We start from the raw sequence: 16,722 nt of genomic DNA on the forward strand, positions 1-16,722 counted from the left end.
TAAGTGATTCCATCTGTAAAGTGGGTAACAGGATTTCCAGTTTGCTGATCTCATTCACTCTTTTCTCTCGTTCCAATACAATGACAGATTCTTTAGAAAAGTGTTTTTTATATTATTTTACACCTCCATATAAAGTGGGTGGAAGCCATCAAATTCTGTAAGTTGCATCTTCTTTTAGGTTTGACTTTTAGAGTCTTTATCTTAACATCGTTCTAGTTGTAATCTTTTCAACAGCTTATTTTGTCTATTTCCTATTTGTTTATGGCAGGAAGGCAATTCTAGTACCAGTTGCCAGCCATGGCTAAAATAGGAAAGCTTCCTATCTTATTAAGTGAATTTATGAATGAGCTATTTCCTGAAGAGCTTAGAATCAGGCATTCTTGGTCATCTTTCCTACCCAGCAAAGAATAATTTGAATCTCTAGAAAATCAATATTGTTGATATCTTCTCAAGAAAAAACAATATTTAAGAATGTTCCACCTCACACCCATTCACGTCACAGATGGTTTCGCACACTTCTTTGGTATTTTATAAGTGGTTTACGGTATTTTTCATTGTTTTTAAATCATTCTGTTTTATATAACATGTCTAGAAACAACATCCTTTGATTCATTAAGACCCTAAGTTCATAGTATCATAGTATGTTCATTCAATTCTGTATAGCTAAGATAGTTAATAATCCCAAATACATATGTGTGTCTATGTGCATGTGTGTGTGTGTATGTGTGTATGAATGAGGAGGATTTTACCACTTCTGGGCCAAGAAATCTTGGCTCTAATACATAATATTACCTGTGGTTTTCTGCACAGGTTGCCATAAATTTGGAGACTAAATATAACTCAACCAAAATATGGTAGGAAAGTATGAAATCTCATATACATGGAATATGTGAGCACTTACTAATTTATTAATGTCTTCTCTAGTAAAATCATTTTAGTTCCTAGTAAATAAAACGAAAGGAAAGTTTTTCTTTCCTAAGTATAAGGTTGACTAATGTGAAAATTGAATGGTAGCAATACTTTCCTTACTTGTGGGTCCAAGAGAGTTTATTTTCAAAGCTAAATATCAGCAATGAGGTGTCCTCTCCTTCCCTTTTCCCTGCCCTTCCAGCCCTTCCAGCCCTGAGAGGGGAAAATACATCTCTATCCTCCTCAACTGCTGGAACATCTCCATGAATCTACACAGCTGAGATGTTAATTGAGAGTAGTTGTCTCTATTTTTAACAATAGCAAGGCTTTTATAGGAAAGTCAGGGAATAAAACAGAATTATCATAGGAATATACTTGCAAAGTCAATTCCCACTCCCCTTGCCAGGAACTATCTCCCTGAAATTGGCAGTTTCACTCTAGAAATTGAAAGCAGATAGTCTTTCCTCAACCTAAACCTGATAAAGATCTTTTCTGACCATGCTCTTTCCTCTCAGGCCCATAACATTTATTTCTCTGAAAAAGGCAAGATGAAATTAGGACCACTTGCCATGACATTAGTAAACCCTGTGGTCATATTATGGGTCACTACCGAAATGTAATTGAGTAGAATTTAATATGTACAGGATTTTATGCATGACCTTGTTAAAAAAAAAAAAATAGGGAGTGAAAGAGTGGGAAATAAGTGAGGGAAGATAATGAACTAAAAATGTGTCTTCTTCTGATAGTTTAGGAGACTATTCGAATCAAATTGTCACCCTCTTAGCCCAAAACAAAAAGTTTTATCCTCTGGGATCACTGGCAAAGTAGTAAGGCATCAGTTCCCAACCTTTTTGGCACCAGGGACTGGTTTATTTTTCCAAGGGGGTGGAGTGGGGGTGGGGGTGGGCCGGGGAGCGGGGAATGGTTTTGGGATGAAACTGTTCCACTTCAGCTCATCAGGCACTAGATTCTCATAAGGAGCACACACCCTAGATCCCACGCATGTGCAGTTAACAATGGGGTTCAGCTCCTATGAGAATCTAATGTGGCAGATCCAACAGGAGGTGGAGCTCAGGCAGTAATGCTCACTGGCCTGCAGCTCACTCCCGCTGTGAGGCCTGGTTCTTAACAGGCCACAGACTAGTGGCAGGGGTAGGGGGTTAAGGACCCCTGTAGTAAGGAATTCTTCCCTATGAGGTCACACAGGGACTGTCAAAAGACATGAAACTCTCTCCATTTAGGTCCCCTCGTGCCTCTTTAAATTGCCCCATCAATTTTCACCTGAAACTTTACCATTGCTATCCTCTTCTTTCAAACAGTCTCTGCTGACACCAGTGTCTCTAATTTTTAAACTAATTCTCTCAACACCTTTTATTTAAATCCCTAAAAGCAATGATATAATAAAGTTGAAGTAAATTTTGGCTGCTGCCCAAATTCTGTTCTAAAAATTCCTCCATTCCTCTTGCAAGAAAAAAAGTTACTCTGAACAGATATTTTAAAACCCAAAGCCAATTGAATTTCATTTTAGTTATTCAAATTCAATTGCCCATCAGATGAGAAAACAAATTCCATAACCAAAGCCACTGTGGATTTTAGAAGGTAGCAGTTTTTGCGCTCTCCCTTACTCAAGCTATGTTTCCATAAACTGAGAGCTAAGTCTTCGTTTGTAGTGAGTTAAATCTAGAGTCAAACTTACAATTTTATGATCAAATCACACTGACAACAACACAAAAGACACATGATTATAATACATGCATGCTATATTTGGAAAATTATTCCAAGAACGAAATGAAGTAACTTACTTGCAAGTGAATGGAAGTCCTTTATTCCTAGTACATCTATTAGCACATTGGTCTGCAGTATTCACTTTTTTGGTTTTTATCTTCAGTGCTGGATCTATTTTGATTAGGGTAGTCTTTGCTGACTTTTTGAATTCATGAATTGTATTTCTTCTTTTCTTTTGTCCCTCTATTAAATACAAAATGTTTTAAAAAAATTAACATTGGAGAAATGTTTTTAAGGCTCATATATTAAAAAAAAAAAATCCTAAGGATCGTCTACAAGAAAGTGATTTTATTTGACAATATACTAGATTTCCAGGGGTTAGGAGCAGAGTGAGGTAGGGAATAATTAAGAGAAAGAGAGGAATATTGTAATCAAGGAAAAACAAATAACTTGTCATGTAGAGTCACTCATTTACATTCTTTCAAATTAAGGAGCTTTTAAAAATCAGGACAGAGTTCACACTAAAGAAATAAATAACATGATATTTCCCAAACATCATGAAAGCAAATATCAGTGCTAAAAGCATATCATATCATGCTTCATAATTAAACTTTTCATTTCCTTCTACAATTAGTCCTCATGTACGTTATAGTATTTAACGAGATAAGCCAACATAAAGACAGGCAAGAAACTTCACACTAAAAACTGTACAGTGGACAAATTCTTCTGACCTACTCTTTAAAGTCTTTCATATTATTCATATTTTAGCCACTCTCTCCTCATTTAGTGCATAAATGTTTTCTGTGCTTTCGGACACTATTTCTTGGTATCACTGAACTATTTGTCTTGAGATCAAGCCAAATGCTGTAAATCAAATGTATGTAAAACTTCATCCTTTAATGCAGCAATATCATTTTTCTTCATGAAAATACAAGGCGCCTAGATAGCATGAAGTCTCCTACTGAAAACCTGAAAAACAGAACTAAAACATTCTAAAAGACTTAATCTTATGGATAACTTTAGTGTTTCAAAAAACTTGTTCTCTGTATTCTCAATTTGCCCAAAATAGCCCCAATCTGTTAGTGATCAGCATCTTCACAATGCAGATCAAAATGTTTAATAGAATGCAGCTATTGTGTAATAAGGATAGATGTGCTTGTGCTCCTCTGCCTGTCAATTCTTTTCAAACATGCTTATACCAAAGACAGTAAGGATACATTCATTTTTCAGTCAAAGAAACCAAGACTTAGAAAAAAATTAATTGACCACTTAGAAGATCTCAGACTGGAAACCCAGCAGGCTGACTTAAAAACCACCACTCTGAACCACTGACCATGCCATCTGTAGCTAAGAATTGCTAAGATTGTAGTGGAAATATGGCATGTAACATTTTCCTGAATATTGGTTTAGAGCTAGCAGTAGAGAAGAAATGTGGATAGTAGAGCAGGAAATACATTCTTCGTCTGTATCTGTGTTGAAATGTGTCAAAAAAGGAGAGTAAAAATTTGTGGGCACAAAATTTGGAAATACAACTAGCAGAGTGAGGTACCAGAAATGCCATCATACTCTAAGTTTGTCAGCAATCACTGGCTACAGTTGGTTTATGAGATGAGCAGATGCTACTAATTAGTGTCCATCCTAATTTGAAGGCTGCAATAAATTAGAGAAAACACAAGGTCCTCTAAATTTCTGAATCTCTGTAAAACTCCAAAGCACAATCTCCAAAAGACAATACTAATTCCTGCAATGATGTTTTCATTTTTAATTTTTCTTTGCCTTACAGGATAGAATGGCTATGGTACAACAGATACAGTTTAAAAGACATTTTAACATAAAAATGAAATCAACCAAAAATCTGTCAACATGTTATTTACTGAGCATGGACCAAATGCCTTGTACAACACTGGCAATCTATTGACTTGCCAAATGACTTTTTAATTACCTGAAATGTTAACATCCCAATTTCTCAATCTAAAATATAAAAGTTACATTAACTTTAAACTATAACCATTAAGTAAATATTTGAAAATCAATTTGGATTTTTTAAATGTTACAAATATGCAAAGTTTTAGTTTTGTTTTTGAAATTTTATCCTTTAATCTCTGGCATGAAGAAGAAACTGTGATTCTTCCAAGCAAAGAAGGCATAATTCACTTCAAATTTTGGTTTCTGTCACAGAACCATGTTAATAGGAGATAAGTTTTTCCATTAAGAGTTTATCTTTCCTTTGACCTTATTACACTATTTCCAAGGTGCTTTGAAATGCTTCATAGCATAATAGTTATATAATTTCTTGTATAAATTTGAACGTTTCTTAGAAATAAATGATAGTTAATTGACGAAAAAAATCTATGAAACAACTGTTCACCAAAATAGAAGAGTTTTAAACACATATTTCTTAAATATGTGTATAATTATATTAGCTAAAAATATAAAATTGAAGTTGGCCTGATGTATAATGTATTTAGTATACATGTCTAAGTGTGAGGGAAAAGCCTAAAAATCAAAAAGTCTAAGACAAATATTAAATGTGTAATATATTTTAATGTATCAAATGAAACAAAATCTCTGGTCAATGTTCTGGCTTCTTTTCTCAATGCCACGCAAAATGAAGGCAAGCTATGAAGAAGAGTCTGGAGAGCTGAGGTCTCTGTGGAATTGTTGATTGTATTTAATTCTACATCTCCTCAGTTGTTCTACTGAAATGTGTTAATGTTTTGTTGTACCTCATAAAAACAGTCTACCCTTGCTTGCTGACAAATTTTCCAATCACTACCTTTCATCTAAAGATCAAAAAGCATTTTGAAAAACAAATAAATCTATTATTTCCCTTTACTAGATAATAAATAGAAGTGAAAAGCTTGTCTGGGGCTACAAAGCTATCAGGGGCAATCAGAACCAGACACCAGAATTCTCTGCTCACTATTTTGTTCTCATGACATAGAAACTTTCCCTTTTAATTAAGTCATTTATACTAAGCCAGTAACTAATTACTAAAAAATATGAAGTTGGAGCTAATTGTACATCATGTAATCCACACATCTATAAAATTAATTCCTTATTCAATAAAAGAAAAATTCAAAACAGAAGTCATTCAAAAACAGCATCTGAAAATAAAATTCCTTTGCTGAAAATAGTTTCAACTTTCTCTTCCATATGTATTAACAACTGATGCTTGTTTTACTGAAAACAGTTAAAAGCCAGGCTTAATTTGGGAAGAAACTCAAAAATATCTTTGGATCAGATTTTTCCCTACTATTTTTTGTGCGTGACTGTTAGCTGAAGTTTATAAACAAAATATTGAAATGAAATCAAAGGGTGAGAGATCACTACAAATTTGTCATGCTTTCCTGTGCTTTAAATTACAACTCCTTTTTCCTCTTCTCCCAGTATGGGAAAACATTCTGGAAGCTATATTTCCTGAAGAACCTGAAGTCCCTGTTTTAGAGCTGAAATCATTAGGATCCTAGTGAAAACCTACACACAGAAAGTAGGGTCAAATGTATCAAGGTGCTTGAAGAAAGACACATTTCTCCCTCTGGTCCCGGCACCTCACACTCATTTCTCTCAGTACCTCATATATTTTCTTCTCTGTGTGGACTAACCATTGACTTCAAAGGAAAATCATGCAAGGAAAGGATTTGCAGGGTGTGGAAAGAAGCAGGAATCTGGCTCCACATATTCTGAGAAACCTATCCACATGATTAGTGATTAACAGATTGAAGTGGCAAGATGTTAAGATGAAAGTACACAAATAATTAATGGAAGGGAACGGTTGGGACTGGAGATTGTAAACTCTCCAAAGCCAAGAATTTCAAATAGAAATCTAAATTTTCACTGTTATTATGTAAGACATAGATTTTTGCAAATCAGCAATCATCTCCCTTTCTTTAGAGAAGGCAACAATATCACAAATAAAGATACCAAGAAGACAGAGATTGTGTCAGATGTAAATCAAACGCTGGTATTTGAGAAGCTGCAGCATCATCTCTTCCAAGGGGATTTACAAAATGAAGTGATGTTCAGTGTGATTTGAAGGGCCTCCCTAGGTATTTTCTTCCTTCTCCTTTCCAGTTCTTATTTAAGGTTTCATTCTTCTAGAAGCCTCATCCTGGGCTCCACCTTCACTGTCTGTTTCTGCCTACAACTTTCCTTCCACACAGGAACTGAAGCAACAACACTGAAGAACAACTTCAATCAAGTACCTTTTCAACAAAAAAACTTTCAGCTGCTCCCATGACATTCATTTTAAAGACCACATGGTTGAGCATGACCTTCAATCCTATCCATTCTACCTCATCTTACTTTTCCACTCACAGACAATATGCCCCATCACATGCCCAGTACTTCTGCCTCAAATGCTTGCCTTCAGTTGCTGTGTGGGGTCCTTCCTGGGACATTCCTTATACTTATGAACCTCTGTACCTTGGGCCACTTGTGTTCCTGTGCTAAGGTACTGACTATTCGACCATCCATCTTTTCATATGGACGTCAGTACCATATGACCCCTTAACCTGGTTTGATTCTCTATGCTAAAAATGAACTCTCAATCATAGTACAAATTATTTCTAACAGGGTTTTTTATAAATATATCACTTAGCCAAATGATTTTTTTAAGTAAGTTTCCGTTGATTTCACTGCTGCTGGCTTCAATATAAATGAAAAAAGAAAAAAAAACACCACATAGTTCATTCACATGATAATCATGGTAGGAATCTCAGCTCTGTCCCTTAACTCACAAAGAAATAAGATAACTGAGGTCTTTGAACCTCAGTTTCCTCAGGCAAAATGAGTCCAATAGTGCCAATCTTATTAGAATTAAGTAAGATGTACTTTACTACTTGGTTCATATCAGTTGCTCAACAAATTTAAGTTCCTTTCTCATTTGTTCATCTTTATATCCCCCACATACTCTTGAACATTAGGTGCTCATTTAATGCTTCTTTTATTACAGAGGATTGGATATTTGTTTCCCATGTAGGTGGGAGTGAATACAGGGTAATTCTTTATAGGCTAACTCCTACAAAGATGGTGTGGGCCCATTATATTGAATATTTCTTAAGCTTTTAAAAAAGTATCTCCATAATGTATTCTGTTGATAACTGGTTGTCAACTTACAGTATATACTTCTTGCCTAACAATGTGTTATTTTACAATATGTACAAATATAAATTCATAGAATAAATATAATCAAAGCTAGTAACAACAAAAGAAACCTCTAAATAGTCAATATTAAATGTCATTTAAAAAAGAACAAACTTTGTGTGTTCTAAGAGGCTACCCATGTTTTTTATTTTAAAGGTTATTTAAAAAAACTATCAAAATAAACTGGCCATCTAAACAAAGGCGCACCCTCCTTTGATGACAATTTTAGAATTATCCACTTCAGGAATTATTCACAGCATATTTGTAATTCCCAACTGGACTCTCCTTGCCTGCCAGCACTCTTGGGCTGCATTCTGCCTGTACTCAGGAAACACAGTCATTTCTACATTAGGCAAAGTGAAATATAATTACAAATGTATGTCTCCTGCCAAAAGTTCATAATGCATGCCAAAAACAAATAGACACTGCCTATGGTTGATCTACTGTTTGGGTTTTCCACACTGCGTTCCCCTTGCGTTAGCACAGATGAATTCAGGTAACCAGATTCTACTTAAGAACAGTGACATTTTAATCTTTAAAAATGAAAACCCTCAAAATATTAGCCATTATTTCCATTTAAGCTCAAAATCCCCTAAACCAGCAGTCATCTGTGAAGCATTTTTTTTTTTCTTCTTCTTGAGATGGAGTCTCGCTCCGTGGCCCAGGCTGAAGTGCGGTGACACAATCTCGGCTCACGGCAACCTCCACCTCCCAGGTTCAAGAGATTCTCCTGCCTCAGCCTCCCAAGTAGCTGGGACTACAGGTGCCTGCCACCATGCCTGGCTAATTTTTTGTACTTTTAGTAGAGATGGGGTTTCACCGTGTTAGCTAGGATGGTCTCGATCTCCTGATCTTGTAATCCGCCCGCCTCGGCCTCCCAAAGTGCTGGGATTACAGACATGAGCTGCCGCACCCGACCCTGTGAAGCGATTTTAACATGACACATCTCAAGCATGATAACCTGCTTGATTTGAACTCATTGCTTTTTCACTTCTTCAGAAATCTTACCTAAATGCTTTCAAAGTGACCCTTTCCAAACAGTGTCATTTTCCAAAAGGGCCACTTCACAAAATAAAACCAGGTGGGTTGAATGATTTTCCTTTTCATTTAGCAAATTCTTGAGTTTTTTAACCCTTGTACCATATCAAAAACTAGATCGGAGGTCTGATAAATTTCATATTTACCATCTCAAAAGATAGAGCCAGTTCTCTTTTTTATATTGAAAAAGGCCATGTCTCCATCTGGGCATTTGTTCCACTCTTTTATTCTCTTGTGCCTACCCTTGATATTCACTGCCTTCTCCCGTTGGCACCTCAGCCTCTACAATGATACAACAAAATACAGATGTTTCCTCTTGCCCTGATAACAAGAGAAACTTCCCAAAGCAGCAAACGAGATCTCTAAACCTCCAGGCAATGTGAACTTTCAAGCAACTCCTCCCCAAACGGCAAATCCAAGGGAGAAAGTGGGAGACAGAGATGGGCAGTTCTGCAGCTTTAATCAAAGTCTCCGTGCACTGCAGTTTCAAAGGGCAGGCATCCATACCCAGAAAGAATAAGATCTTTAAAAAGAGGCTTTCTCTTTCATTTCTATGATATGCAAATACTCAGAGTTTATTCTGCCTCCTCAAAATGAAAACCTGTACAAAGTCGTAATTTGGCTCCAAATGTTGACTAGGTGATGTGGAGTAGTGGATTATCATGAAAAATTGTTCTCTGGAAAAGGATGACTTCCTGCTGGACTGACCATCACTCTTGCCTCTTCAGACCAGACCCTCTCTTTAGCTTTAAACTTGCCCAAAGCAGCCAAGTTCAGCCAGTATTAGCACTTCCTCCCCATCTCATAATCCACAACTATGAGGCTAAGTGGGACGGGGCTTGGGTTGGAGGTTGAGGAGAGTTGAGGGAAAGTTAATTATCATTTTAAATGCTATTCAAACAAAAAAAAAAGAATGTCAAAAGAAAGCATAATGAGAGCTTTTAGAAACCTATACTACATACTGAGTTCAGAAAAGATGCTGGGAATAGGGTAAAAAGAGGGTGTTAAAAGGAATAGGGAAGGTTAGCAGGAGAGTTAAATACTAATACTAATAATGAAGAAGAAGGGAACTAACCTGCATAGGGGATGGCGATGGGGAGCAGGAGGAGATGCAGGAGGACATGCTGCAGCAGCAGGGCTGGCAGGAGTTTGGTCACCCACATGGTGCTGCTGGACGGGCTGGCGGATCCCTCTGGAGGAGATGCCTGGGTGAAAGAATCCTGTTCGGAGTCAGTGCCTCAAAGAGCCAGTCGGCTCTGAGCTGCTTTTTATTGCGATGAGCTAAGTTTGTTGTGTGATTAACTGGAAAGATCTAGGTCTGAACTCCCTCTTACGGTAAGAAACTGTTTAACAACAGCCCTTTACTCTCTTCCAGCCCCCTCCTTTCCTCATTCGCCCCCCCTTCAACACCACCAAACAGATCCCTGCACCCCCCCCATTCCCCGCCTCCCCCCAACCCCACGCTTAGGAAAGAAACTTACAAAGAAAAGGTCACCTGGCCTGAGGCCAGCTTCAATTTGGAAGCTGGAGCTCCAGATCCCAGTGGCTCCTATCCGAGTAGGGAAGGGAGGAGCAAGGCTGAGCCCAATAGCTAAATCAAGGCACAGACAGAGGACCAATTCGCTCAATTTAAACAGGAAAATACATGTGTTTATATGTCTATTTGGGAAAAGAGGAAGGGGAAGCAGCATAAGAAGAAAGCGAAGAGCTGTCTTTCAGCCAAATGTGCCCCAGCTCCTAATCTGTCTAGTTTTCCTGCTAGAGCAATTGAGGGATTCAAAACACTGACACAGGTTCTCTAGGGAGGGGAGAGAGACCTGGGAGAGGCGGGAGGGGGGCCAGGGAGGAGGGCCCAGGCAAGTCCAGCCCAGGTAGAAAGAGGTTAGTTAAGAAAAGGGTGTGGTATTGTGGGGCCAAAATAAGCAAGCAAAACAAAAGCACGCAGATCGTCAGATGAAAAAATTGCCCCTGCCCCATGGGCTCAGAGCAGGCAGCTTTTTTTTTTTTTTCCACAAACTGCTAAACTCACGAAATACCACACATTTACCCAAAGTATACAAAATAAACTTGTCTGATCTGACTTTTTAAGAGAAAGTCCAAGAAATAGTCATTGTCCATAGGCTGTCCCTGACAGGTAAATATGCCATGTGTCCTTGTACAGGCACACACGTGCACACAACACATTCACACATGTTGGTGTGTACATACATATACACTGGTTAGGACTGACTTTCACCGGAAATCCCTCAAGCTGTTTGAATTCGTGAGTACTGAATATGCCTCTCTTTTCCAGCTTCATCTGCCTGTACACGACAGCCAGCTTCCCAAAGTGTTAAGTGGAAAGATGAGGAGCTTGTATGGGCATGGGGGGACTCCTAGGTATCAAATCTTTGTGAGATCATTGCCCAGACCCCTCACTTGATTCAGAGAATTTGTCTTTGCAGCCAGAGGTGGATGCTCTGGTAACTTTAAGCAAGAGCCTGCTTTATTTCTAATGGATGCCAAGGGATACTTGCCCCTGTGCCTCTCTGAGATGGATTATTAGTAGAGAACAGGGCCCCTGTCCACAGAGGAAGAGAAATCGGGCCAAATGTGGGAATGACTAGAGCGGTGTGTAGCTGTACAGAAGTGACTGTGGGGCTGAATTAAACTCATCCACAGAACAGCCTTCCCTCCACATACCGCCTTCATTTGTCCTCCAGCTCCCCTACCACACCGCTTTCAGGAAAAAACAACCTGCCTGATAAGTCCCTGAGGTTGTGGGATATCTAGAGAAGCTAGGGATTAAGAGAATTCCTTTTGAGGGATCTATTTTATATGACCAGTTTCTATTGCTAATCCTTCTCTTTTATCATTTTCTCCTTCTTTAAAAATCATTTGTCAGCCTCTCTCTGGTGTCCCCGGGATCCATTTTACTTTCTTTTTACCACTCATTAGACTTTTTGGGAAATCTCAGTTCAATGTATTGCCTGACCATGACCCTGAATTGCTCCACTGCATCTCTTGTGCTTTATTAGGGTGTAGGGGCCCAGAAAAATGATACCCCAGATGAAGACCTCAGAAGCAGCTCTCTCTGACCTTCTCCTGCCCTCCAGTCTCCGGCCCTTCATTCTCCCCCAAGGCGAGCCGTAGAAACTAGAATCCCTCTTTCCCAAGGTGGCTCCTAGAAACCAGAACCCTTTTCCCCAAACCAGCTATAAAACCTAAACATATCACTCTAACACCTCAACTTTCTGTGTGAAATCTGGCCATAAAGACATTATCTGACCTACCTTGTTTGATCGTAGCTCATAAGACCCCATTCCAGAGAAGGTCCTGCCCCATACCCAGAAGGAATGGGTACTGTACAGAGATACCAGGAAGAATCTCACCTTGCCAGGCGTCCCCACTCAGTCTGTTAGCATGAGATCATATTCTTTTGTCCAGTTGTATTTCTCCACACCTGCCCACACTTTGTTGAACCTAAGCATAAAAATGGACAATTTCTTTTGTAACTTTGGGTCTTTGTTCTAAAGGCTCTCGGGTTGCGTAAAATTATGATCAAATAAATGTGTATGCCTTTTCTCCTATTGATCTGCCTCTTGTCAGTAATTTTTTTTTAGCAAACCCTCAGAGAACAATGGAAAAGTTTTCCCTTGGCCCAACAAGGGATTAAGGCTGTTTTTAAAAGAAGCTAGATTTTTCTGTAAGTAAATTCCTGTAGGTAAGGAAAGAAAAAGAACAGTGTTTCTATTTATTTTTTTCTCTCAGAAAAAAAACTAGAGTCAGGGTTGTAAATTATTGTTATAAGTTTGGAGCAAAATCCATCTGAGCTAAGAGGTTCAGGACGTTAGAAAATTGAATAAACTTATTTATTAGGTCACACATTTTCACAACTTTTTTTACTGTCACATTAAATATGGTAAATACAACTTAAATATTATATTATATAACTATTAAATATGGTAAATGCAACTATATAATTTATATATTCATATTTCTTGTTGACCAAAATTATTTGGTCTTTCTTTACAGAAATTGTTTCTCATATACACTGAGCTCTTAAGGTATGCTAAGCATCATATTACGCGCCATTGAAAATTATTTAATCCTTACAGTAAGTTTAAGATTATTAAAATTCTCACTTTATGGTTGAGGAAACATAGTAAGTTATTTTTATTCTTAAATAACTTGCCTAAGATCCCAAAGTAATATTCAAGTGTGAGATTCAGAATAGTCATAGCCCATAGGATGGTATAAGTTTTTTTTAACCCCACGAGGAGAAGAATCACATGTTCCAGAGTATAATCACCAAAATAAGTTTGAGACTGGATATACAGGAGAACCTCTGTAATAATTTATAAAATAAATCAATACATAATTTTAAATCTCTCAAAACTATGAAGAAATATTCAAATGAAATTCTAATTATGCTATTAGTTTAGTATGTTTTGATAACACATTCTCTTTGTTCTTTCTAAATCATGCAATTTTTTTTCCCATCATCTACTGATTGCCTTACATAGGCATACATCATTTTATTGCCCTTCACTTTATCGTACTTCACAGATAATATGTTTTTACAAATTGAAGTTTTGTGGTGTCCTCGAATTGAGCAAGTCTGTTGGTGCCGTTTTTCCCACAGCATGTGCTCACTTTGTGTCTCCGTGTCACATTTTGGTAATTCTTGCAATATTTCAAATATTTCCTTATTATTTTACATGGTGATCTGTGATCAGTGATCTTTGATGTTACTGCTATAATCGTTTTGGGCACCACAAACCACAACCCAAACTTAATCCATTCATGTTTGTATTCTGACTACTCCTCTGACGAGCTGTTCACCCATCTCTCTCCCTCCCCTCAGGCTTCTCTATTTCCTGAAACACAACATTATTGAAATTAGGCCAGTTGATAGCCCTGCAATGACCTCTAAGTGTTCAAGTGAAAGGAAGAGTTGCGTGTCTCTTTCTTGAAATCAAAAGCTAAAGATAAAGTAAGCTTTTGGGGAAAGGCATACCCAAAGATGAGTTAGGTCAAAAGCCAGTCCTCTTGCACCAGTTACCGAGTTGCAAATGCAAAAGAAAAGTTCTTGACGCAAGTTAGAAGTGCTACTCCAGTGAACACACAAATGACAAGAGAGCATAGCAGCCTTATTGCTGATATGCGGAAAATTTGAGCAGTCTAGATAGAAGATCAAACCAGCTGCAATATTCCCTTAAGCCTTAAGCCAAAGCCACAGCAAGGCTCTGAACATCAAGCAAGACCCTCCATCAGCAAAAAGATTATCACTCACTGAAGGCTCATATGATCATTAGCATTTTTTAACAATAAAGTATTTTTAAGTTAAGGTATGGACATTTTTAAACATAATGCTATTGCACACTTAATAGTCTGCTGGGTAACTTTTATATGCACTGGGAAACAAAAAAAAATTCATGTAACTTGCTTTATTGCGATTTTTGCTTGATCACAGTGGTCTGAAACCAAACGAGCAGTATCTCCGAGGTAAGCCAGTACTTCTTAAGTGTTAAACAGTTTGTATAAATCCCCAAAAAATTGTGTCTGAAAAGTTTTTGATAAAATAACTTGTAAAGAGATTACTTTAAATACTGCAATTTACATAAATACTTAAATACTAGATGGATACTCATTACCCTATAATACCATTTTAAATCTGTCCTATGATTGAGGTTTCTAGTATCTCATGGATACTAGATGGATTTAATGGAAAAGCCTCTATTACTGTGCTTTTTAAAAGGCTGCTGCTTTAACACAGTATCTTTCTTTGTCTTAAGCCCATGTTTCTCCACAAGTGATGCTTGTAAGAACTTGTAAGAACGTACATGGGGAATAAGCTGACATGACCTCATGATCTGTAGATTGCTAATGAGTTTTGTTTTCTTGAACTGGCCATTTTGTTTACTAAACGCCTGTGATTACTAATGCATTTTGTGTTCTTGAACTGTCATTTTGTTCATTAAATGCCTGTCACATGCCAGGTGCCATTCTGTTTCTGCTACCACTTGGATAGGCTCAGCTTAGTCATAGGCCTACTTTCAAATCCCAGCTGAGTCACTTACTAAAACAATTACAAATTGAGGAAGCTAATTTATCGCCCTAATATCTCAGTTTCCCTATCACCAAAATGGGGCCCTGTGTGTCAGGTGCTGTACTAAACACTTCATATGTATTATCTCACTTGCCCTTACACCTTGCCTCAGGAAAAAAAAGGTATGTGTATCTAAGAGGTATATCTTATTATTGTGATTGACTTACAGGTAATGAAATCAACATTTAGAGACGGTAACTTGGTTTAGGTTAAACTGTTAATGAAATGTGATTTCAAGACACCAGCTATCCAGGTATCCAATCACTGCTATCAAACACTATGCCACATTGAAAGAGATCCAGATTAAGAAATTTCCAGCATTCCTTCTCTCTTTCAAATTAGATTATTCTACTTATCTGAATTCTTTAGTAGCCACTATACTTCTATACAATTCTTACCTTCCAAACCTATGAAGGAAGCACTTGTGTAACCTTTGGTATTGCTTACTTTTCCTACACCACCATATCTTCTCATTCTTTTCCTGTTTGTTGATTCTACCCCCAACTGGTCACTTTTTATCTTTAGACCTTGCCACTGAATATGTTGACTACCTTTAATGTAGGAAATATTACAAAATACATTACAATTTGAATCAGACAAAAACCACTTTAAGCACATGAAGCAGAAACTAAAATCTATATGACACAAGCAGGCATGATGACATATTTATTTGCAAAATTATTGAAGAGTGGGTACAACATCCATGCAGACACCTAGACCTGTGATGCCTAATATAGTAGCTATAAGCCACATGTTCCTATATATATTCAAAATTAAATTAATTAAAACTAAACTTCCTCTGTTGTGTTTAGTAATCACATATATGTGGTTGGTGGCTCCCACAGCAGATAATGCAGATACAGAATATGTCCATCATTGCAGAAAGCTATAGTAGATAATGTTGATCTAGTCTCAGATGATTAGTGTAAATGTGGTCTAAATGTGATTATGGGCAAAGCAAGATAATGACTATTAAAGGCATAATTTTAAAAGACACTAAAAAGTTATCTGTATGTTGGTGGCACTTTAGTTTGAAACCCCCCTTTCTTTCTACTAGTATTTTGCGTAGTATATTATGAACAAGGATAACAGGACTTTGATTACTTTGTCTCTTAAACATAAAGTAACAATGATTGAAGATAGCTCCTTGTTCAGAGAGTATGCCAAGCACATATCACAGACACAAGCCCAGAGAAAATGGTTAAAGAAAAGTGTTTTAAAATAGTTCTGTCTAACAAAACACCTGTCTACTAAGGAATGTGATGCAATCTATAGAGTCAAGTATAGAGTCTCTGGGAATTTGGTGAGTCTTTGTCCATTACATGATAAAAATGACCTAATTGAAAGCAACTGACAGGACTTCAGTACACATTATAGACTTAATGTAAAGGTTTCATTTTTATTAATTCATCATTGATTAACCACTAAAAGGACTCTAATGGTTACTCAGTCAAATCATAGTCTCAACCACTCACCCATGACTTTGCCACACTCCCAGGAAATCTGTTGCAGAATTTGTGGTGAGACCACAAAGCAACATCCAGGAAAATGACAGTAACAGTTAAAGTACATCATCACAGGATAGGAATTGTCATGTGTGTAAAAATAGCAGGGTTTCTTTTTCCTCTAGAAATATGCCATATGTACTTAAACAGCATTTTTATATTGTTCGCTATGACTATAAAACAATAGCAGCGTACATATTAAAAGAAATTCTTCTCAAACAGAAAAGACCGTCATGACTTGAGCTGTGTTTTGCCTTTTGGGAGTAAAGAGAGGATAGGCGTTGAGAACACCAGGAAATCTGAGCTAAA

The 16,722-nt window shown here is 37.3% G+C and overlaps 1 protein-coding gene across 6 annotated transcripts in view; it reads right to left on the reverse strand.

Moving 5' to 3' along the window:
• The window catches only part of HGF (hepatocyte growth factor), a 71,250-nt gene extending 60,898 nt beyond the window's left edge, over positions 1-10,352 (reverse strand). For 3 of the 6 annotated variants that reach the window (XM_003252219.4, XM_030822004.1, XM_003252220.2), the window contains exons 1-2: positions 9,893-10,145; positions 2,712-2,877 (exon numbers count right to left, since the gene is read on the reverse strand). In XM_003252219.4, coding sequence (XP_003252267.1) covers positions 2,712-2,877; positions 9,893-9,980 — 254 coding nt within the window. In that variant the 5' untranslated portion in view covers positions 9,981-10,145. Of the gene's footprint in view, positions 1-2,711; positions 2,878-9,892; positions 10,155-10,298 lie in introns of those variants that run through there. The other 3 variants (XM_012510221.2, XM_012510222.2, XM_030822003.1) reach the window with 2 other exon arrangements.
• Positions 10,353-16,722: the final 6,370 nt, after the last annotated feature.

The sequence above is a fragment of the Nomascus leucogenys genome, chromosome 11 (assembly GCF_006542625.1).
Source record: "Nomascus leucogenys isolate Asia chromosome 11, Asia_NLE_v1, whole genome shotgun sequence".
In the NCBI taxonomy this organism is placed as follows: Eukaryota; Metazoa; Chordata; class Mammalia; order Primates; family Hylobatidae; genus Nomascus; species Nomascus leucogenys.